This window comes from Saccostrea echinata, unplaced genomic scaffold (assembly GCF_033153115.1).
Source record: "Saccostrea echinata isolate AGI-Se365-2 ecotype Australia unplaced genomic scaffold, CSIRO_AGI_Sech_v1 ptg000054l, whole genome shotgun sequence".
NCBI classification, from domain to species: domain Eukaryota; kingdom Metazoa; phylum Mollusca; class Bivalvia; order Ostreida; family Ostreidae; genus Saccostrea; species Saccostrea echinata.
In genome coordinates, this window is record NW_026889803.1 from 47,317,443 (window position 1) to 47,343,891 (window position 26,449).

The 26,449-nt window shown below is 32.2% G+C and overlaps 1 protein-coding gene across 1 annotated transcript; it reads right to left on the minus strand.

Annotated features, from left to right (window-relative positions):
* Window positions 1-17,238: 17,238 nt before the first annotated feature.
* On the minus strand, window positions 17,239-19,444 carry LOC133205839 (orcokinin peptides type B-like). The gene is made up of 2 exons (XM_061341724.1): window positions 19,357-19,444; window positions 17,239-18,677 (listed from the first exon to the last, which is right to left on the minus strand). The coding sequence occupies exons 1-2, from the start codon at window positions 19,429-19,431 to the stop codon at window positions 17,661-17,663; spliced, it is 1,092 nt and encodes a 363-aa protein (XP_061197708.1). The 5' UTR covers window positions 19,432-19,444; the 3' UTR covers window positions 17,239-17,660.
* Window positions 19,445-26,449: the final 7,005 nt, after the last annotated feature.

Here is a 26,449-nt window from a genome sequence, read left to right on the forward strand (position 1 = left end):
GACAGGCTCATTTTTGGTGTATGCCAATAAAAGATTGTCAGTATAGTTTACTGATGATAGAGACGATTCAGAATAATTTGACATCTTTTTGATAACAATATCTTAAAACATTTCATAGTGCTTAATTAATTGAGAATTTGTTATGTTTAATTATAAACAAAAGAACACGAACATTCAAAAATAGAAGTTTGAAAATAATTATGTTTTAAGAAACAATCTGCAATATAATTGGTTAAAACTGAAATATTAAATTTGTCCGTTCTAGTTGTGAAACACTTTTTTTGATTTGTTTCCAAAGTTTAGCGATTAAGCTGCTGCATATACCTAATCCGATTTTAATTAGCAAACAGAAAACCAAATTCATAAAGGCATCTTACCTTTCGGCTTTACACATCTTAATTCCATTAGGATATTTCCTATATAATTCCATTAGGACATGTATAGGAAAACAAATTGTCGTCACTTTAAATGCATAACATTTCTGTTTTATTTCCATCAGACTAGAATGACGCTCTGGCACTGGGTAAGGGACATCACATGCCTGTGTAACGACGAAAAGTGACCCCCGTAGAATATTGACCGAGGGGTCAAATTTCTCCGTAGAAAAATGACCCCCAGTCAACCGACCGTAGAAAACCCTTCCAGGCCGGTAATTCTACGACTCCAGACACGTTGAAAAATGTCCCCCATAGAAATCTGACCCCCTACTTTTTTACTATATTTTATAATTAAACCTTTAGAAATGAGATGTGAAATGCGTTAATCCGATGTTGGGGAGGGTCGGTGAAGGCCTAGAGTCTCCTGATTTTTTTCCTTTCAAATGTATATTGGGGGATGAGCAAAGTACCTTCCCCTCCTTACGCCACTTCTCAATACTAGCATGATATACAATATACGTGTTATGGTTTTTGTTTGCTTGCATCCCATTGAGTATACATTATTGAGGAGCATAAATTCATAATTCATATATATATATATATATATATATATATATATATATATATATATATATATATATATATATATATATATATATATATATATATTGTTTATTTTCCCTTGGTTTTTGTTGTTTTTTTCTCAAAGGTTTTGTTCTGAAAATGACATGATATGTTTCTGACGACGATATACCTGTATGGAATGGATGTTATCGGAAACTATTTAAAGGACACTACTTCTAGCTTAAAATTTAGCCCGCTTTCAACCTGCCTTCACCCCAGCTTTTAGATGTATCAGTTTCTGGATACACCATTGCATTGAAACAAAAAACGTATTGTATTATTATTTTTAGACAAGGAAAAAAACTGGTGAAAGCACGGCATATGAAGCGTCCAATATGGATATGGTATCATTAACTGTATATAATTACTCCTTCATTTTTAATATCATGTAATATCTTTTTCCCTCTTTCAGGTTCATTCATCCTTATTTATTACATGAATATTAATACCCCAGATTCGAAGGAAATGGGGGTATATACCTTGTACCCTGCGAATCTCTCTGTTGTATGTGCGGGGTGAGTGTTTGTGTCTGTCTGTCCGAAACATTTTTTTTCGTTGCAGTTTTCTCTGCAACAAATCATCGCAAATGCTTGAAATTTTAATACACTCTTGGGTTCGGCGTGCTATACAGTGATATTCATTTTAGTATAAATCTTGTCCGTCTGTCTGTGCGGGTGGGGTATCACTAGAGAGCACTGGCTCATAGATTTCTTGTTTCCCCTGTAATTTGTGTACTTACAATTATTGCCAATGTCTGTAGAATTATATTTTTATATATTTATAGGGAAAAAACGAATGTATCTAAATAACGTTAACTATGAAACACTATATATATTGTTTGTATCAGGATCGCTATATGAAAAACACTGATAGTCTCAAAGAAAAAAAAAAATAAAAAAATAAAAATAAAAAAACAAACAAACTATAGTCTACAAAAGTTAACTGTAGTTTATTGCAGTATCAAAGTTTTTACTATTGTAAATGAAAGTTTTTTTTTTTATATATATGATTGTGATATTTTATGTTCTTAAATTTATATGTGCACATTTTTAAAATCTTAGGGAACTACGAGGGGTGATCAAAAAGTTCGTGAACTATCTTGCTATTTACAAAACCACAGTTCAGATCAAAATGAAATTTGGCACACATTTTAGTCATAAACATGTTCTATAAATAGCAGATATTTGCTTCACGTTTGGACGTCACAATATAAAAATGATTCAATATGTAGATGACGTGACAAAAAATGGTTGACTCAGTCGTACTTGAGCAACGAACGGCTTAAAAGTTTAACGTTTATCTTAGAAATTTTTTTTCAGTAGCATATAATAATTTGTACACGATTTATGAAGACAAAAAAAAACATGACAGAAGTTCAATCATTAATTGGATTGATTGTTTTAGTGAAGGAAGGGAGGTGGTTAAAATGATGTTTGTTCTGGTGCCCAGTGAAAGCAAGCTCGGGAAGAGATGTGTCCTTAGTAGGGCAATTTGTAAGGAAAGATCGCCAAATTACAGTTAGAAAAATAGTTGAATATCTTAACAATAATATAATTATTAAATCCCTAAAATATCGTTTACATTAGATTTTAAACATATCATATATGATAAAAAGAAGGCGCCCATACTTTATCCACAATGGATAAACGACGCACCCCAATACAAAAGAGTCGGGTTGTGATGGTCATTCTGGGAATAGATATCCTAATCCACCAATCCTATTTGTGACAAATGGGCTATTCTTGTTATAAAAAAAAATAACTTGCATGGTAAGAAATATAAGACTCGGAAAAATCTTTTAATTTCTGTGAACAGAAAGCTACGGAGCATGTCACGTGACCACCTGGATCACGTGATTCGTGCATTCAAATCGGATAGGACCATTTTAAAAAAAATAATAAACATCGAAATCTGATTTAATTTCTTTTATGGAAGTAATTCAATTAGTTCGCGAACTTTTTGATTACCCCTCGTATTTCTTGTTCATTAACATATCATCCCAAAATTTTACATTACTGATATCAATTTAAGAAAGTTTCAGCTTTGAAATCTCAAAAAAGTTCCAACGTTTCATAGTTAATCAAAGTATCAAAGTATTTACTATAATTAATAATAGTAAACTAGAGATAACTATAGTTTACTATAGTAAATTTTTGTTAGGAGTGCCCTTCGATTGTGATAGAAATACTGGCAATATACTCCCCTTCCTTGATCATTATATAGATACATGTATAATCTACATCATCATGCAATATGCATTATGTAACTCCTTATAAGTAGGAGTTTTGATGTAAGAAAAAAAGACTTTTGTTTACTTTTATCCTAAAAACTCTTATGTTTTTAAAACCTCGTATCACACAGCAAGATCGCTTAATTTGTGTAAAGGAAAGACATGGCCAGATTTTTTTTCTATAGGCTAGCAAATTTAAAGAGTGGGTTAAATTACATCCTCGTTACCCACTCCCTCAAAACTTACCACTATAGATACGCTGACATGAATCACGTACTTGGTTCGAACACAATATGTGCTACAATATTTTTTTGGCACACTTCTATGTAGTCTTGCAAACGCAACTTCAATTGTGCTAATATTGCCACTCATACTTAGGGAAAAAATAATATGTAAATTAGGCAGGGAAGCTTTTTCATAATGCAACATTCTGTTTTTTTTCTATTGGTAAAAATTATTATGTGTAACTAAAAAGGGGAAATACGTACTATTGTGTATAAACTTGTGTCAATTCTTAGTATACGAAACACCTCTTTTATTAATTAATCAATTTTTTTTAATGTAAAAAAGCCTCACTTTGTTTATGCTTTGTTAACACTAGCAAACGACAAAAGACATTGGTGAAAATTTTGAGCTAAAATTTTTTTTGTCTCCGAGATAGAATACCGGAGGAATTTAGATTTAGTCCTGTCTGTTTTTTTTTTTTTTTTTTTTTTTTTTTTTTAACACACATTTAATCTTTCTTATATTTTTATGTGAAGTTTTTTTTACTAGAAAATCAAAGATATATATGAGATCTAATTTTCTTAACCATTGTCCATTTTTTTTTCATGCAGATTTATTTGGGTAGGGTTCGAAAACATTAATCTTTCTTGTAACTTCTGAAGGAAAAAAAAACGCTTGAGACTTTATTTTCATTCTTTTTTAAATTATTTACCCAGAGTAAAATTTAAAGAGGATCATTACAATTATACACAGAAACCATGCATTTTTATTCATAAATAAGTTTCTCTCTCTGACACCAGCTAAGTAAATAATCTTGTTTTTTTTAAATGACGACTCTGGAAACTTTTTTTTTTTTATATAAAAAATTCGATAAAACAAACACGTGTATTTTTGCTCTTATAGTCATCGAACAGCATAATAGCCTATAGTTATTTGTTTTCCTTTAATGGGATAAAACATCTTGTATTATTGATGAACATGTAAGGTATAGTGTACCTTTTGTCACTTAAACTTTAAAGCTTTTAGGCTGCGTGATTTTACCTCTACGTATTTGCCTAACAAGAATATTCCTACCAAAACCAGTTTTTTGTATTAAAAAAAGACAAGGGGTCATTATTCTACGGAGTCATTTTCTACAACCCACACGGAGAAAAATGACCCCCAGGCCATAATTTCAACGAAAAAGGGGGTCATTTTTCTACGTAAAATATTGACCAGGGAGTCAAATTTCTACGTAGAAAAATGACCCCCGGTCAATCTTCTACGGGGGTCACTTTTCGTCGTTACACCTGCCTTCAATATTTCTTTGTAGGGTGAATTGCAAAATTTGGACGTCAACATGACGGATAAAAGAACGTTATGTCATACAAATTAAAAAAAAATCATACCAGTAATATTTTCGCTTTTAAATTCACTACGCCCTTACCGATCGGTAATGTTGCTTTTATTTTTTCAGTATGAATCAGTAAAGAACGAAATGATTTACACAGACGATAAAACCGTTAAATTGTAATTGATGTATGTTTGTCACAGACAGAAATATGGATTCGATTCGCCAATCTTTGATTTGAATACCCTTCATATTTCTGTGGACAGACAGTAACAAACCTGATAAGTAATAGTGTAAGTCAGCAACAATGTCTTTACCTTACAGTTTGTCCTTGTCATTGCTTTACTTAATTTTATATCAAAAGCAGTAAAATCACATTTAAGTGTCTAAATGAATTTAATTTAACATAAAAAATGTCAAAATAATATATTGAATTAAGTTTATAATAATTTATAATAAATTTCTATTAATTTCTTTAAATGTAATCAGAAGAATTACATCAAGCGATTAGACTGCGTTCGTGTATGAAAGTTTCTTTGTGAATTTCTGGTTGACTATAAAATTAGCAACGACACTTTCATTGTGAACATATACGAGATGTGAGCAGAGGACCTATGAATCGTTTATATGTAATTGAAACTTTGAAAATATTACAACAAACTTCTTTTGTGAATTAGATATTAAATACAGGTTGTTCAATGTTTTGTAGTTGGATATGGAATTTATTTTAGGAATGGGATTTTTTTTTATTGTCACGAGTGGAAAATATCTAACAATCGTGTCTCACTAAAATAAATTCCATATTCAACTTCAAAACATTGAATTTTCTGCTTATTACATAAATTTCTTTTACTTTCCCTTTCGCAAAGTACGGTTAGGCTGCGCCGTCACAGCTGAGCGGCTCTGAGACACCACTGTTAGCAATTTTGAGCAATTGTGTGATAAAAAATTGTAAACATGGATTTTAACCAATTTGGAGAAAATTTTGTAGTTTTAGTCTGTCATGATTGTTTATTACTCTTGCTATCTTATAACAGGCTATGGAATGTATTTGTGTAACACTTGTCGTGAAGGGTAGAAAAAGCGAAAGTTTAATTGCCGCATTTTCGATATTTTTCACAGTGTGAAAAAAATATCAGATATATTTTTTCACACTGAAAAAATATCACTTTTATTCCATTCATTGAAAATTTAATAATTCAACTTATAAAGCAAATTGAATTCTTATTGACGAAAGCATCAGATAGACAGTAACTTCGTATTTATATATAAATTCTAAGCTGATAAAATGCTCTGAATAAATAATTAATATTCTAGTGGGGGAAATTTGCCACAGGAAAATCACACTCTATAACTATTAAACTGAGTAGGACAACCACCCCACCCCACCCCTTTGTGGAAAAATTGAATATGGTATGGGATTTCTTAGTGGAAGTCCTACTGGAGAGTCATATTTCCGTGGGGATGAATTCTACTTTAGAGCTTTTTCCTCTGGAGGATCCTACTCGTGGGGTGAATCCTACTCTTTGTGCCTTTTTCCTGGGGATCCTACTCTAGAGCAAGTTTTCCGGGGAAAGGGGAGAATTTTATAGGTGAAAGCCTTCTTTACACTGGTTCTTTACCACTGCTGGCATTTCCAGGCCAATCCTGACATAATACAGAGTGAGTACACCTTCTTAGGTTGTTTGAAGTATTGAGAGTTAGAGCAAAATATGTTCCAGAATTATATACTAGAAGTTAATCATTAAACATATTGATGTGTCAGTATTTTTATCATGATATATTTAGCTCTTCATATAAGAAATAAACATATACCTGAGTATTAAAAATACAAGATGAAAGTATCATGAGACGTGATTTTTTTTTTTTTAAAAGGTATGGTTTTATTTTTCTTTTATAAAACAAGCATGAAAGACAACACTTTTTTTTGCAAAATCCTATCTAATTACATAATCAAAGATCAGTATAACGAAGGGATGTAGAATTGCGATTTCCCTCAAAGAACACAACAAACTTTTAAAGCTGAACACGATTCTTAAAAGGAATTTGTCCGCCGTAGTGTTCTATTCAGTCATTATATCTGAGGGCCCCTATATAAACCGTTCACTTAGTCAATAATTAATGTTATCAGTTGTCATCTGTGTAGATCGAAGTATGCTACATACTAGATATTAAAAACACTCGGTAGCGACAAAAAATTGTTTACTTCTTCCACGGCAGGAGAGGAAGAAAACTTACAACTGTTGCAAAGGTCAGTGCAGTATACAAACAAGCACAAATACACGTCACCTGCTATAAAATGTAAACAAAGGTAAGTCGACAGAAAAAAAGCAACTTTCCCTTCGCCAAGCGCTCGGCAATTTGAAGTGAAAGTTGCGGGTCTTTCTTATGAGAATTTAAAAACCAAGGCCTCGTGTCACGGTAGGCGTTGGCACGATAAAGATCCCTCACTGCTCAATGGCCCTGAGTGCCGAGTAAAGATCTAAATTTGAAGCCCTTCATCAGTATATGGTGACATCTCTATATCAGTGAAGAATTCTCGAACATGACGTAAAACAACATATAATCAATCAATCCATTAGCATCTTATATTGTGGTCTCAAGTCACACAGACAGGGAGCCGACTGCAGTTTTATTGTGTGAAAACTACAATAAACTCTTTAATTTTATGTCATATGTAACCTACATTGTTTTCAGTGTAACTGCCAAGTTTAGGGAAAATCTACCGTCTGGGTATTTTTTAGGGACCGTCTGAAAATACAGGTACAGTGCAGGAAACTAATTTTGTTACAGCATCGATGCTGATTTGAATGCTTCCTTTGCTTGCTGATTTGCATGCTTCCTTTGTTTGCTGATTTAATGCTAGTAATCCTTATCCTGATGCTGTTTTATAATTAGGTCAATGCTACCGGAAGTAGCAACATGCTACCGGAAGTAGATAATGAATTTCAGCATTGCCGTTTAAAGCAATAAAAGTGCCTTTTACAATTATTTGATCATAATATCTCACTATGTATCAATATTGTGAATACTTTAACCAATATTCTTTCTTTCTTTTTTAATTTTTTACTGAATTAAAACTCATTGATTTTCTGATGCTAGTAGGATAATGCTGATTTTATGTAGGTCAATGCTGGTTTTATCCTTTGCTTGCTGATGCTGATCCTGGTAATGCTGTTTTTTAAATGCTGATGCTTGCTCGATCCTGATGCTACTAATGCTTATGCTGATGCTGGTTTATGTAACAAAATTAGTTCCCTGCACTGTACATTTACTAATAGGATTATATGGGAAAATGCAATTTTTGCGCACTTTGAAGCAATTCATAAAAATACTTCGATTGACTTTATGGTCAAATTATAATATTTGATGAGTAATAATATATTGTTCATTATATGCAAGAAACACAAAATTCTATTGTCTGGCTTTTCAGATGGGACATCTCAAAATGTCAGAATTAACGGATTTTCTGTTTTCGTTGAGTACTACAAAATATTATAGATAATAAGGATCTATACAAAAAATTATAAAAATAATTGCGAGATTCTCAAATTCCTATATTTTAAGTTTCAAAGCACATACTTTATAATTTTTCTTTTATAATATTCTTTAAGACCCCCTCTTAAAAAACTTCATTTTATCGTAACGTCACAAGCTCACTATTACGACGTCCATTTTTACTATAAGTTGAAAAATCGACAAAAAGATCAGTTATATAGAAATGTAATTAGATTTTTAATCTGTGATTTCTTAATTTTGTTAAATCTTATTAATCATGTGTAAATAATGTTTCATCTGATTTTACTATGCTGCGCGAAGTATTGCGCAATGAAAACCCCTGTTAACTGATATTAGAGAGGTTGAGATTTTAAACTTGTACGCGTACGTATACGTGTGCACAAACTTTGACGTACACGTACACGTTTTTTGTAATTTGTCTGTTGAGATTTTAATGACGTGTAACGTGAACATGTAGACTGTAATCGGTGTCTTTGTCTCAAGTATTTAGTAGTTTTGTGACATTAGTCTGACTTTAGTAAGTGAACAAAACATGGTTAAAACAAGTTTTCATGAAACTTAACATCCTAAATAATTAACAACAATAACAGTTTCACACATAAATTGACTAGTTTTTATTGAAAAAGCTACAAGTTTACGCTTACGTGTAGATGCCTTTTCACAAGTTGTAGGAACGTGTAGAAAACTTATCAACACCAAAACTGATGACGTAATACGCAAGAAATTTAGGGAATTCCCCTACTAGACGTACCCGTACACGTACACGTCTGAAATCTATTATTTAACTTTTTTGAAACAATTATTTTATGTGCTGCTCAAAGATCTGTATTTTTCGTATATTTTTTTTAAAGATCAACCAGTATTCAATATCTTCACCTTTATCATTATCTAAAGTAAAATTTACAGCCATTCCTTCGAATGATTTACATTGAAAAGTACAGGTACATTTGAGAAAGCTGACATTGGTGTATGCACTAGAATATTTTTTTTATCAAATTAAAAACTGAAAAATAAAAGAATTCATTGCAAAATGTCTCTGGACACTATAATAACTTGACAATAAACCTACCTGTAAAAATTGTTAAGCCGTAATATTTGTTTTTTTCCTGTTTTTGAATGTTTTGATCAATTTCAAACATGAAAACTTAACTTGAGTGGGATAGTTCCTAGAGTGTTTTAAAACAAGGGGTGGGGGTATTCTATGTTACGAACAATTTGGTTCAAATGATCATTATTTTTAATTTCTTAATCATAAATTTATAATGAAACTGGAGAAATTACAGCTATATTTTGATTACTGTGTTAAAAAGTAAATAATAAAAATATAATTATTTTTTCAAGGTTTTTAATAGCCGTCAACATCAAGGGATACTTCCGATGCATAAACATATCCATGCATGAGTGGTTTCTTTTCCAAAATGTAATACTACATGACATTTATTTATTTATTTTAGAAAAATGTAATTAGATATTGAATGCAGGTTATTCAACGTTTTGTAGTTGGATATGGAATTTATTTAAAAAATAAAACGGATTTTTTTTAATAGATATTGTCACGAGTGGAAGGCACAAGTGAAATATATCTAACAATCCTGTCTCACTGAAATAAATTATATATTCAAATTCAAAACATTGAATTTTCGGTTTATTTTATTAATTTCTTTCCTTTAGCATTTGTCTTTTTGTAACGTACGGTTTGGCTGTGCCGTTATAGTTGAGCGGCTTTGAGACGCCAAAGCAAAGCAATAGTGAGATAAAAAAATTTGTAAACATGGATTTTAACTACAACTTGGAGAAAATTTTGTAGTTTTAGTCTCTGTCAAGATTGTTTATTTCTCTTGCTATCTTAGAACAGGCTATGGAATGTATTTTTGTAACACTTGTCGTGATTGTAGTGAAGGGAAGTAAAAGCGAGAGTTTAATTTTCCACATTTGCGATATTTTTCGCAGTGTGAAAAATATCAGATATATTTTCACACTGTGAAAAAATATCACTTTTATTCCATTGAAAATTTAATAATTCAAACTATAAAGCGAATTTATTTCTTATTAACAAAAGCATCAGGTAGACAGTAATTTCGTATTTATATATAAATTCTAAGCTAATAAAATGCTCTGAATAAATAAATAATATTCTAGTGGGGGAAATTTGCCACGGGAAATTCACACTCTATAACTATTAAACTGTGTAGGACAACCACCCACCCCTTTCCGGAAAAATTGAATATGGTATTGGATTTCTTGGTGGAAATCTTACTCTAGAATCATATTTCCGTGGGGGTGAATTCTTTTTTTAGAGTCTTTTTCTCTGGGGGATCTACTCGTGGGTTGAATCCGACCCTTCGAGCCATTTTCCTGGGGTTCCTACATATTATGTACTCTAGAGCAATTTTTCCGGGGAGAAGGGAGAATTTTATAGGTGAAAGCCTTCTTTACACTGGTTCTTTGCCAGTGGCAATTACCACTGCTGGCATTTCCAGGCCAACCCTGACATAATGCAGAGTGAGTACACCTTCTTCGGTTATTTGAAAATGCTAAGACAGAGTAAAATATGTTCCGGAATTAAATACTAGTAGTTTTTCGTTAAACATATTAATGTGCAAGTGTTTGTTATCATGATATATTTAGCTCTTCATCTAACAGGTCGGGTACACTGCCTTTTATGGAAAGCACTTTTCAACACGTGACTATGTTTTCGTCAAACCCATTCCCCAGTCAATTAAATGAATCGCAAAGCATGATGGGCTACTACATTTGTATGTGTTTACTATTCAACAGCGACATGTGGTGTTTGTCGGTCTTCTGCATAATATTTACTTGGTCACCGGAAAAAAAAACATTACAGCTTCTTTTTTTACTTTATAAGGCTGAAATTGAAAGATTATATTTCAAAGACACTGTTCCGTGCTCACATTTAATATTGGAGTTGTTTTAGATGATAAACAGTTGCTTCAAATGCCGTACAAACGCTTTGGCGTTTGAATGCAAATAAAAACATTTTGATGATGTTGAGGAGTTAAATAATAATTGCACACATTGTACTGCTGTCTAAAACTATGTTCATGTATATTATGTGAAAAAAAACCCACTTACTGCTTTATCGACACAATAGCACCTACGTTTCTTTAAACTGTAGTTTATTGTATAACAAGTTGAAATAAGGCTTCATAAAGAAAATTTTGTAAATGTGAGCATAGAAATGAAAGTTTATGCATCATTTTCAATATTTCTTTCTTTGATATCAAAAAAGAATTGAAAATGAGTTTTCAAGAGACATTTCCTCTTTATTTTCAATACACCGGAGTTCTTATTGATACTTGTAGTAGTCCACAATGCATTGCCACTCATTCAACAGTCGGTAACGTAAACAGATAGCTAATTTAACATGCATTTATGAAAATCCAGTGGTCTCGACCTTTCTAAGGAATAAACATATACCTGAGTATTAAACAGGTCGGATACACTACCTTTTCTGGAAGGCACTTTTCAACACGTGACGATGTGTTCGTCAAACCCATTCTCCAATCGATGGAATGAATCGCAAAGCATGACGGGCTACTATGTGTTTACAATTCAACAGCGACATGTGGTTTTTGTCCGTCTACCGCATAATATTTACTTGGTCACCGGAAAAAACAATACGTCTTCTATTTTACTTTATAAAGATTACCTTCCAAAGACACTGTTCCAAGCTCACATTTAATATTGGAGTTGTTTTAGATGAATAATAATTCCTTCAAATACCGTTCAAACGCTTTGACATTATCATGTACTTAAACATTTTGATGATATTGAGAATTCAATAATACAGATAATTGCGCACCTTGCACTGTTGTCTAAAACTATGTACATGTATATCAAGTGAAAAAAAACACACAGTTGTTTATCGACACAATAGCATCTACGTCTCTTCGAACAATAGTTTATGCCGATGTATCAGAAGTTCACATAAAGATTCATAAAGCAAATTTTGTAAATTTGAGCATAGTAATGAAAGATTGTACATCATTTTCGATATTTCTTACATATAAATATCAAAAATGAATTGAACATAACTTTCCAAGGGACTATTAAAGTTGCTCTTTATTTTCAACACAACTGAGTTCGTATTAATACGTGTAGTAGCCAATAATGCATTGCGACTCATTCAACAATCTGTAAAGTAAACAGATAGCCAATTTTAATTAACATGCAAATATATGCTGACGTCAGACATCTAGTGGTATCAACCTGTTAAACAACCCTACTAATGTTATTGTGATTTAAATTCAAGACACGTGGTTGAGGTTGAATCAATTCAAAGGTTATAAGGTTGAACCTGTTTTAAAATAAAATTGGCAATAAAAAGGAAATTGTTATAGTCTTTTTTAAGTACATGTACCATGAAAAACGTATTTCCAGACTTTCCTGAAAAATTGTCATGATATCAAGAAGGAAAGGGGAGGGGTGTTAAAATCACAATCTACTTAAACTTCGCTTCTGTGATAATTTTCGCAAAGATTGGGGCTAAGTAGCAACCATTTTTCCAAAATCGTCAAAAACGCTAAACAGTAGAAAAAAGTGTAATATCTACTACGATGACAAATCTTCAATTCGTTTACCTTATATGGTTTTTGTTATTATTGCGCACAGTGGATCTGTCCAATCGTTGAATGAATAGCAAAGTTTACTGGTCAACTACATGTTTACATATTACTTCGAACACGTGGTTCAGTTCAATCTACGATGCAATATTAAATGGGCTGTGAAAAAAAAATTGAAAAAAAAAATGTTTTTTATGAAAAAAATACAAAGATTAGAAACTAAAAAAGATGTCATGGGCGTTTGTAATTTGTTGTTACGTTGTTTACTAGAAAAATATACATAATATAAGGTAGTCTGTGCCAGTTCAGAATGTTTTGCATGAATCTTAGGCATTTAAAGAGCCAACAAAGATTTTTTTTAATATTACAATACCCATGAACACATGTGTCTTTGGTCGAGAATCCACCTGACATTTGTATTCACCGATAGTACAGCAAAGGATGCAAATCAACTCGCAGTATGGCTTTGAGAAACTAGAATTCCACGTTTATTTAACTAATTAACAGTTTGTAAATGAGAGCATGGAAATTATAGATTACAATGTTATATCTATGAAATGCATGAAAAAATAATATTTATTCAGCTTTTCCGATCGATCGCCTGTAGATTGTTTTAAGCATAAAATCTGTAATAATCCATAATGCAATTCAACTCATTCAGCTGATTTGTCGGTTTTAAGTCACTATGGTATTTCGCTTGCATGTAAATTTAATTTAATCTGACGCCCAAAAATTATAGTTCCTATCCAAGTATGTTCGTCAAAAAAGAAATTTTAATACATAACTGCAAAAATAATGTTCTGAAGAATACTTAGTGAAGTTTGAATGAATTCTAGATAGATTAAAGTACTGGTATATTTCTACTGATATTATACAGTGGGGAAAACTGAAACGTGGCATAACTTTTCTGTTAACCATGTCCCCACGTGCTAGTCTCTTCTTAGCAACATTTACGTGAATAATGTACCTTATCTGTTAGCAGTCTCACTGTAGTCTCACTAAATCTCGCAAGAGCTATTGCGAACTCCTTGGGTATTATAATTTGCAGAAACTGAAAAATATATGGTTCCGAAAACACACATGTAAGTAGGGGTTTAAACATACAAGATGAAAGTATCATGAAACGTGATTTTAAAAAAGGGTATTAAAAGCATACTTTGAATGTTGTTACTTTTCTTTAACAAAACAAACATGAAAGATCACACTTTTTTGCTAAATCCTATTTAATCACGTAATCAAAGATCAGCAATACAAAGGCGATGTAGAATTGCAATTTCGCTCAAAGAACACAACCGCCTTAAAGGAAATGCTACATCAACCAAAATAGCTCTATTAACATCTTACCGTCACAGTAGCTCAGTCGGTAGAGCGCTTGATCCGTGATCGGAAGGTCGTGTATTCGAATCATGGCCGCGACTGAAACAAAAATTCCTTTTTATGGGTTTTATGAATTGTTTTTTCACAAATTCATACCAATTTGAAAGCCTTTGTTGTTTCATGGGGGGGGGGGGGATATGTTTACAGACAAAAAAAAACCTGGAAAAATGGTAATTTTATTAAAAATTTTAAAATGAGACTACATATAAAATAAGGTTGTTTTTTTTTTTTTGTTTTTTTTTTTTGTTTTTTTTGAAAATGTAACAATTTTTAAAGCCTGATTTCAATGGATAAAATTTTCACCCCCCCCCCTTTGAAAAGAGTCGTAAATAAGAGATATTAAGTTTATGACACTGGATTTAAAATTATTAATCAATTAAGAATGAACTCTTCTTTGCATTCAATCAAGTTTTAATGGCCAAACTACCATTCATATTGAATTACATGGGTGTTAAATATAGGCGGGAATCGAGAGTTAGCGTGCGTGGTTCTTAATAATTGTCCGTGACAAAAACACTTATGAAACCGAAACATACAGGGCAAAAAAAATTACAACTTTGAAAGTTTTCAATAACTTTTTTTTTCAAATTTCTTGTTTACTCCCTTTAGACCACTTGAATCTATTTTTTTTTTAATTTCATTTAAATCCTTAATTGGCTTGCGGAAAAATAATTTCCATGCCATTCATGATGACTGTGCAGGATGGTTTCTGTATCCATGACCTTTCTGCATTACCTTTAGGCATTACTTTTACTATCTCATATTATAAGCCTTTATGAAACCTTTCAAGAATTCCCCGAGTTTTTCCAAGTAGATTTTTTAAATGATTGAAAAGAAAATAACTTTAAAAATATAACAATTAAAATCTAATGAAGTTATATTAGTAATGCTAAAATCCAACTGTATAAAGAAAACGAGAATTTCACAGACATTTTTTTTTTCTAACTGTCAAAATGTCATGAAAAATCTGGAAGAAAGGAAAGTATTTAGTATGATGAAAAATGTTCCAACTTTCAAGTGCACTCTGTGTGTGACTCTGTGGTGACGTAAATATAGTTAATAATGAGGACCTTAAATCATTGATTTTAAAAGGGCCACAATTTAATTGAACTTTATTGTCTTTTTAAGTGGAGTTGAAGAGTTCCAATACTTAAAGGAACTGTGTGCTACATTTTATAATGTCTATATCTGCTATTGCACACTTCTAAAACAAGTCTGCATAAACAAACACCTAGAATATATGTTTAGTAATTTTTGTATATATTCTTTTTAATTATACAAAAAATTTCATCAATTGATATCTTTTCGAAACCCCTGGTAATGCATGCTGATTTTTCGTCTACGAACATCTAATGGCATTATAATCTTAAATTAAGGATATCTTGAAAAATTATCAGTAGGTAAGGTACGTTGCGTATGTCCTTAAATTGTTTTTTTTTTTTTAGAGAAACTGAGATTTGGTTCGACAAGTGGTGATGTGCTTTCTGGGGGGAAATTCTTCAAAATCATAGGTTAGTTTTTAATATTTTTAATATTACCAGCGGCCGGCATGGGTTTGAGTTGCCGTGTCTGTGTTGGATTCCGAGACATCATAAAAGACCTTACAACAAAGATACATAGCAGGTTCCAGTAAATGTTCTACCAAGCCTCTTTCTTTACTCCTCACTAAAATATTAACAGTATTGAAGAAAGCACTTCAGGATTCCTTTGCAGCAATATATTCGAGAAGTAGTGTGGGTCAAATGTGGATACTTAAAAATTCCAAGGTACTGTTGGAAAATTTGAGATCACAAAATTTTACCCAAATCGGCAATATGAAAACTTACACCTTTTCAACTTTATGCACAAACATTTCCGACGGTGGATTGGAGTCCAGGCTTTTTGATGTCATTGATAGCTGCTTTTTTGGTGCAGGTGGAGCTGGTAGGTTTGCTTATCTTGTCATTGGTCGTTTGCTGAATTATTTTGTTAAAAACATTCTGGTTGTACACAAAGGTACTCTGGTGTTGATATTGGAAAGATGCTTGAGTTTCTGATTGACAATATCTTTTTGGTTTTTGGAGACCAGGTCTTCCAACAATCTATTGGAATCCCCATGGGTACCAGTTGCACCCCGTTATTAGCAGACCTATTTTTGTATTCATATGAAGCAGAATTTGTTCAAAATCTTGTACGTAAAAGAAGAGAGCACTTGCTTTGGCCTTCAACTCGACATTTAGATATATCGATGAGGTACTGTCAATTAAAAATTGATATTTCCATTCGTATGTCGATACGATATATGCCAGTGAACCTGGAATAAAAGATACCACAGATTCTGACACATCTGTTTTATATTTAGATATTTTACTAGAAAAAGACGTCAATGGTAATCTAACAACCAAACTTTTTGATAAAAGTGATGACTTTAACTTTTCAATCGTCAATTTCCCTTACCTATGCAGCAATATACCTTCATCACCTGCATGTGGGGTTTATATCTCTCAGTTGATTCGATACGCAAGACCATGCTCTACGTAAGAACAATTTTTAAAACGAGATAAGTTATTGACAAACAAGTTGATGAAACAAGAATATCAGCAGTCTCGTTTAAAGACGTCATTTCGTAAGCTCTATGGTTGATACAATGACCTTGTCAGCAAATACAATTTATCATTAAGTCAAATGCTGACTGACCTATTCCATACTACATGTAATTGTTAGGCCATTATTTACACACTGAATTGTCGACGGATTTTCCCTCATTACCCGATCATGAGAAGGAGCACACGGTGGGTGTGACCGGTCGGCAGGGGATCCTCAACCCTCCATGGCACCTGATCCCACCTCTGATGTTTTAGAGGTCCGTGTTTGCTCTGCTCCAGAATTTGTAATGTTTAATGGACTTTTGAGCTTGAATACTGCTCGTTATCTCCATACATTTCATTGAGATAAGTGCAGTATTGGACTTGTGTTAAAAAAATTGACACTATCAACATAATCTACAATTTTATTTGGATCACAATGTGTATATCTGCGCTTATTTCAATATCCCTTGAAATAATGATAATAATAAAAAATCAGAACTAATCATTCACAATAAAAAAGTTGCATTAATTACAATAAAAAAAACTTAATATAAAACCTTCAACACTCTGAAAATATTCGTAAAATTATTGGGTACTACATTTATTATTCAAAAAACTGAATATCAGATACACACAAATGAATAGAAATTGAAATAAAGCGACAAATATAAGTTTTAAGTATCAAATTTGTTTCATGAATTTATCATCAGTTCCAATTTGTTTAGGGCCTAAAACAATCCCCTTCTCAGTTTTTCTATTAAAAAAAACTTGAAGTATGTGAACAATTATGTAGTATTTGCATTTAAAACTATCAGCAGAAGATATAAATTATGCAGATTCGTGTTCCATATTTTCTGGTTGATCAAAACCGTATTCTCTTTTAACAAATCCGGAAAAGCCATGACTTCCTGATATACGATCAAATGACCTTTTATTGAAACTAGAAAGTCCAGTAGGGCCATTTATGGTGTCGGATCGCCTTTTGTTGAAACCCTGAAGTCCTCTTGCTCCACCGATTGAATCGAAACTTTTCTTGTTGAATCCCATTAAACCTCTGGATCCGCCGATTGAATCGAAATTTTTCTTGTTAAAACCTTGCAAACCCCTTGATCCACCGATTGAATCAAAACTTTTCTTGTTGAAACCCTGCAAACCCCTTGATCCACCGATTGAATCGAAACTTTTCTTGTTGAATCCCATTAAACCTCTTGATCCACCGATCGAATCAAAACTTTTCTTGTTGAATCCCATTAAACCTCTTGATCCACTGATTGAATCAAATCTTTTCTTGTTGAAACCCTGCAAACCCCTTGATCCACCTATTGAATCAAAACTTTTCTTGTTGAATCCCATTAAACCTCTTGATCCACTGATTGAATCAAAGCTTTTCTTGTTGAAACCATGTAAACCTCTGGATCCACCGATTGAATCAAAACTTTTCTTATTAAATCCCTTTAGACCTCTTGATCCACCGATAGAGTCAAAGTTCTTTTTGTTGAATCCCATAAGTCCTCTTGACCCGCCAATAGAGTCAAAGTTCTTCTTATTGAATCCCTTCATTCCTCTTGATCCACCAATGGAATCATAATTTTTCTTGTTAAATCCCATAAAACCACGTGACCCACCTATTGAATCATAATTTTTCTTTGTGTTTTCTTTCAGTTGTCGTATTCCACTTTGTTCGTTCTTTTTATTAAATCCTGACATGCCTCTAATGCCACCAATAGAATCAAACCTTTTTTCTTCGAACACCCCCGGACTGTTACTCTGTTCTGCTTGCCTAACTTCATCTGTCTCTTCACTGTCTTTGTCCGACTGCTCACTTTCTGAAGATGGTGGAGGATGCTGCAAAATCAATCCCCTTTTGTTCATTAGTTGAGATCATCTATTTCCAATCAAATAATTTTTAGTTTTTTTTACTTACGGACTACGGCCATTAAGTTTACAAGAGGCCGGTGGGTGACTATCCTTCCAACAACTCAGATTAAATTGATGAACACAAATCCTTTTGACTAGGTTTTCAAATAGAATTTGTACTTTTGAGAAAAAGTATATTCCTGTGTACAATTATGACACACCGGATGTAATCTTTGATTAAAATTGAATCAACACTACTTCCTTATTAATTTGGCTACTTATTTACTATCGTTTGTGAGAAGAAGATTGTTCAATACCTGTCCTATAAATTCTTTTATAAAATTTGCTACATAGCTAGATTTTTTAAATATAATTTTATTAATTTTCATATGTCCATCATTATTTGCTTTCACTTTGATTTTCTTCCATTATTACAATGATGTTGCTACTCAATATTCTTATCAAAAATATAAAGATGAACATTGAACTACCGTACTGAATTACTAAATAACTGAATTTCCCAATAAAGATGCTAAGAGGGAATTTGATTTACTCTTACAAGTAATTTTTACAATAAAATAATTAAAGAAGTAGTCTTAGACATGTTGTAAATAATATGGATACTGTAGTAACAGACATTTTACAGAGTCTGGATTTTGTCACATACCTGCGTAGACGCGTAATTTAACAGAAGAACGACCACTAGAAAGATTACTTCGTGAGTAGACATTTTGATGTTCATCTTCAGCTATATCCTGTAAGTAGAGTAATAAAGTCAGGTAATTTAATTCTATATATACAACTTTCATTTATACAACAGAGTCTTAATTAAAAATTAATCCCTTCTATGAGCACCATGAGAGAATGTGTTAATTATCTCTTCTGTCCCTCCGGGAACACGTTAAAATAGATAAGGTGTTTAGGAGGAAGAAGAATCTTTAATTTATGAAGTCTGTAATGTTGCAGGGATGAAGAAACAGTTTCATTTATTTTATTATCAGGATATCAATTTAAAAAAGAGGTTGTTAAACTAACAATTTTTGTCTCTATCCTTTTCAATTCTAAACTTTCTCCTTAAAAACAATAAATATATTTTGTCTATATATAGATCGATATATTTCACACCAAATTTTTTTCTCTAGCTTATTTTCTTTCTAAAAATGATTTTATGATTTTTCAAAAAGCCATCCTTTTTTCTAGAGATATCACCTTTCCTGCCATATCACATTCAGTTATTATTTTAGATATCAAATATTTGTATTGGGTATTTTTTGTATCATGCAAAACAAGCTAATATGATTATTTGTACCTCTTCTTTTTAGATATTTCCCGTATAGGTACTTATAACATCAATTAAGATATATTCTTTGATCTGTATTTTAGTCTTTCTTTGCAATTGTATAATAAAAGGGGACATGGTGGTTTTGAATAAAAACTAATGATGAAGATTTATTTGAGCTGAAATTTATGTAAAACCTAAAATCTATAAATTTTTGATATTAAGTTTTAATAATTACATTATAATCCTTTGAGAATAAATCACTTTATGTAATATAGTAGGCCAGGAAATGCCCAAGAACTGAAACAGATTTATATGAAATTCGCAAGCTTCAAGTCATTTATCTTACTTTTATTCCTCAAACAATAAAGCTATGCTAGAAAATGAAAAGATCAAATAATGAGACAATAAACAAACTATTTCTAATTTTCAATCTCCCATTTTGGGTTTCAAATTACTTAAATGCTCTTAAATTTAAAGCATTACTATTAAAATTATTTAATTACCAATATGCATACATACATACATATATACATACATACATACATATATACATACATACATATATACATGTATATATATATATATATATATATATAGAGAGAGAGAGAGAGAGAGAGAGAGAGAGAGAGAGAGAGATTGTGATAGCCATTTTAATAATGAAAGCATCATGTCGTCGTAGTGGTAACTTTCAGGGCTCTAAAACATCACAGACAGACCTATAACCAATTAGAATTGTTTTTCCAATTGTACAAAACAACGCTTGATTCCCACATGGCCAAATGTAGGACGCGATACCCCTGACTAAAGGAAAAATGGTAGCCTCCGTGAGTGTCAAGTGATACGTTTTGGTAGGAAAATTGAATACTGCCCATTTTTAGTTTCAGAAATAAATTGTTAATTTAATCATTACCCTGCTTATAATTTTAATATTACTCTAGTTACACATTTTAAAATACATATTTTTTCTATGCATAATGAATTATTTATTAAAACAATTCTCTATTCACGAAAACTTTCATGACGTTAAAACAGTTGAAATGTCAAATTTTCTGTACAAACAATTTTATGGATTGCACGCTCAACTTAAAAATGAATTTTGTACATAATCAAACTGCATATTTCCTATTGCTTTCTAAAATCTGTTCCTAACAAAAGTCTTGGCTCTCTAAATGTCAACTGACTTAACCAATAGAGTAATATACGTTACTAAGTATCCTTCGATAATAATTTGCAAAAACGAAGTCTTTAGGTTCTTACAGAGCAGAACTCTATTATGAGAGAACCGAATTAAATGATATGTCTGGTAATCTCGAAAATTGCCGTAAACTTTTTCTGTGAATATTCCCACGCCTGAATTTGATTCCAGAATACCAATTATTTTTGTCTTGTGATAAAAATGTCGGTTATGGGGCGTTCTTAGTTCTATTACATTTTTTTAATTATTGAAGATAGACAATTTGCTTCATAATTGTACCCAAGGTAATGAGTTAAAGACTGAATATTTATGTGAACAAAAATGGTTTAAAAGTGCAATACCCTTTTTTGAATTCCGAAAGCATTAAAATACCGTTAGAACTATACTTCCAAACTAATGGACATGTAAATGCAACAATGATGTATTAGTTTCTGTACATAAATCATCTGTATTCAATAACCTCTCGGTGTCTTTTTCTGGTTGATCAAAGATGACTCTAATGGAGCGCCTAATAAATCTTCAATTCGATGAAAAGATTTTGTTTAAATTTACAAAGATAACCTCAGCCATTAAGGACGTTGGAATGAATTTTTCCGGGGATTTCGTTCGCTGTTTTGCACAAAGTTAATTGTCATATATACAAGTATCAACTTACCGCCAGTCAATACACAGGTGTATACGCATTCTGGTAACTATAATATTAATAAGCAGGATAATTCATACGTTTTCCAGCTATATTAAGCACATTTATTGATATTATTTCATAATCTTATTAATTGTCTTGTCATGAAAATTCACGTAGGATACTCCATTGGCTTTCCAGCTATATTCAAAAGTACAACATATCATAAACTCATTGTCATGTCATGAAAGTTCACTCTACTTAATCACCTGCATGTTAAATGTAGGTGTATGAAAATTGAAAAAACAAATTAAGAAAATAGGATACTGAAAAACAAATATAGTATTTCTAATTGTAAATTTTACATTGTTAACATAATTATCAAGTTTCAAATATAAATCCATCCTTCTTTCCCTCTTATTAAAATCTAAACTTTCAGATCTATATTGAAATTCAATGGAAAAACATGAAAAAAAAATTGATGTGCAAATAATGTCCTTTTATTACATTTTCAATAGTGAAAAACTGTGATTTATTTATTGAATAAAAGTAATATTCTCTCACAGTGTGAAAGGATACCAAAATGATATTCTATCACAATGTGAAAGGATGTCAAAGTAAGTAAAAAATAATTTCTGGCCTGTCATAAGATACATGTAGAGATAGTAACTAAACCGTCTTGATATAAACTAAAACTGCCAATTTCTGCCCAAATACATGTATTTTGGTAAAATAAACGTTACAATGTTTTCAAACTCACAATTGCTAAGCTTTGACGTCTCAATCGCTTGAAACTATAACGTCACAGCCTGTGACACTGTTTTAAGAAAAGACTGAGGAAAAGGTAAAAATCAAAGAAAACAGAAAATTCAATATTAGTATCTTGCACTTGGATATGGAATTTATTTTACTCGTGAGACAGGATTTTTTAAAAAAAATATTTTCAGTCGTGCTTTGCACTCGTGAAAATATCAAAAAATCAAAAAAATCCTATCCCACTAGTGAAATGAATTCTATATCTAACTACAACACATTGAATATCCTCTGTATAGATTCTTAGGAAAATGAGGTATTTTACGTAATCATGATTAATTTACTTTGTTGAGTGATCACTCAATTGTGAAATCTAGTGTATTCACAGAAAAAAGTCTCTCTTTATATGATGCGCCAAGTATTTAGCTTATATATTTTTATTTATGGATTATAGATTGATGGAAAACTACGTTGTATACTATACACGTGTTGCTGTTTCTGAGGTCAATATGATTATTAAGCCACCTGAGGAGAATAATTTTCAGCTACAGTGCGAGATTAATATTATACTTCAAAGGTAACTAAATCTCAAAAACAATTGTTTTATTATGAATTGTATGGAGATAACAAACAGTATTCAAGCTATAAAGTCGATTAAACAATACACATTTTGGAGCAGAGGAAAACACGGACCTCTAAAACATCAGAGATGGGATCAGGTGCCATGAAGGAGTGAGCATACCCTGCCGAAATTCACACACGCCGTGTGCTCCTTGTCATGATCGATAAATAACGGAAAAACCGTTGACAATTCAGTGTGTAAATAATGGCCTAGCAATAAGTATGAAAAACGTCAGTCAGTATTTGACTTAATCATAAATTGTATTTGCTGACAAGGTCATTATATAGACCATAGAACTTACGAAATGACGACTTTAAACAAGACTGCTGATATTCTTGTTCCATCAACTTGTATGTCAATAGCTTACCTCGTTTTAGAAATTGTTCCTACGTAGAGTATGCTCTTGCGTATCGAATCAGCTGAGAGATATAAACCCCGTATGCAGGTGATAAAGGTATATTGCTCAATAAGTAAGGGAAGTTGATGATTGTAAAGGTAAAGTCATCACGTTTATCATCAAGCTTGGTTGTTAGATTACCATTAATGTCTTTTTCTAGTAAAATATCCAAATATGAAACAGATGTGTCAGACTCTGTGGTATCTTTTGTTTCAAGCTCAGTGGTATATATTACATCCACGTAAGAATGGAAATAACCATTGTTAATTGACAATACGTCATCGATATATCTAAATGTCTAGTTGAAGGCCATAGCAAGTTTTTTTTTCCTTTTCACGTATGGGATTTTGCATGAACGAATTCTGCTTCATATGAATACAAAAATAGGTCTGCTAATAACGAAACACAATTGGTACCCATGGGAATTGCAATAGATTGAAGATACCTGGTCTCCAAATATGATTCAGTGATTATTTATTACAAATCCATCCCATCTTGTGTTATATTTGCTGAAGTCCTAGCCACACGCAATGAGAGAGGATGGATTATTATTCGGGGTGGAGGTATTAGGAAAAAAAGACAACGTACCTGAAAAAAAACTTTGACAAGCCTCCAAAAGAGGAGAATTCTCCAAACTCCAAAATATTATTTCGGGGAGGGGGTTTGGTTTATTAACAGGAGGGACAACCACATTTCAAAGAACATTTTAATATTAAATTGATAAAAAATTACGGGACAGACCCCCTGCACATATACCCCCAACCCCCACCTGAATGTATGAGGCTGTATGTTTGTTCACCTGAGTGGAATTTGGGTGTAAGTGAAATAACTTTCCAGAATTATTTGTATCAAAGTGGAAGTTCTCAATCTATGTTTTAGTCCGATTTAGAAAAAATAAGTCCTCATGTTCACCTAGAACACGTACAGGTATACATAACGTAGTATTTTTTCTACACTGTTGGATCTCAGCTAATCAGAGAGTTGGAATTATTTAATCATATTAATCATATATAGCACGTGTTTTCACAATATTTAATCCTGTACTTTGTTACAATTTTTTAAAAAGTTAATTTTTAGGAGCCTCAACAATCTTGTTTTAAGGCAACATTTCTAAGATTCTATGTTTGATACAATGACCTTTTTTGGAATTAAGTTGAATGTTGACTAACGTATTTAATGCGGAATGGCCCTCTGAGAAGAGAGATAACCAAGGAAATAATTCCAAGCTGTCTGATGAATTGTCTTTCCACAGTTTCATAGTCCAATCCACACTTTACAAAACGTGTGTCCCTTTGCAGGGTCAACCATAGGGTCAAAAGGAAAAAAAAATCTTTATGCTACCAAACATTTGGGCGTGTTCCGATAAATCGACTGTGTTTAATTTCTTTCAATGTATGGGTAGCCCCATCCTGAGGCAATCAATATAGAAGATGCAAATATTATTCCCAATAAAAAAAAACACAAACCAGAAAACTACAAAGGCTACTGTGAGGATTCTATGGGTTTTCCCCCCAAAGATGGCGGCCTATGGACATAACTTTTGAAAAGTGTAGATTCAACTTTAATGACGACCATTATATAGTCAGATCATTCGTTATCTCCATATATTTCATCATTCAAGTCCCATTTAAGTTACAAATATTGACTTCTTTTTTCATTTGCCAATATTTTGGATATTTACTTATGATGTTTGACCTAAAACATTTGCTCTCAGTTCTTTTAAACTGTTAACGGGTGAATGCAACGATTATGATTTCCTATTGTATTAATAGTGGTTTCAGTGGTCGTAAGTGGCGATTTCACAGATGGCAGGATGAATAGTCCAATCTTGACGTGGTGTTGTTTCGCGCCAACATCATCGTCACAGGTGATTGGAAGTGTTTCCAGACCCTCTCTCTGACGACGGATAAAACGTTCTACGGTGAAAAAAATTCACAACAATCTGCACAGTAATCTGTCCCTTTTCTTTTACTTAGTCAATGCAATATCCAGACCCCTTGGAACTTCAAATTGTTTTAAATATCGAAAAACAAAGTGTATATCTTCAGTCGCATCAAGTGGCATTTCAAGATGTGTTGACAAACCTGTCATCATCAATATGCACGTGTTTTTGTCTTTTTACCATTTTTCCTACGTGACGTCATGCATTTTATGGTTGAGTAATTCTGAACACCGATTTGAGTGCACAACTATCAAGATATCCCTTTGACCAGATTTCGTAAATTTCGGCCAGTCAGTCAAAAACTTTTCGCATTTTATGTTACCCTGCGTTTCTTCTTCCTCTCAGTATACTTTCTAAAAATTTAGAGCAGAGGGTTATTACACCTTAATACAAGTTGTTAGACCATTATTTTCATACTGAATTGTTTACGGATGACTCCGTTTATCCAATCTAGAAAGGGTTCACGGCAGCTTTGCCTTGTGACAGGGGATGCTTACTCCTTCATGGCACCTGATCGAATCACTGGTTTGAATTTACTATGCTCTCAATTTGCATTGTTTAATTGACTTTTAAGCATAATACTGTTCTTTTCTTCACATTTCGTCATTTTCTTCTCATTAAAACATTCTTCACAGTAAAAGCCAGTGAGAGTACGAAATGATTTAACTTAAAAGAATTTAACTTCTCTATAGGTTTGGATTTTTTTTTCACATCCTCTAATTTTTGACTAATTTAGTCGCAATTATGCCTGGAATTTCCAATTGGCGCTTAAAATATAACCAAAGTCGCAACCTTTGCGATCTTTTTATTGACTTGAAAGCCGACATCTTGGAACTATACATGTAAGCATTTTCTTTGCACGAATACTAATTTCATTTACGAACTCTGCATTTATTATGTATTTTGTGTTGTCAAGATATAATACATGCAAGGGTGTTAATTTCGGG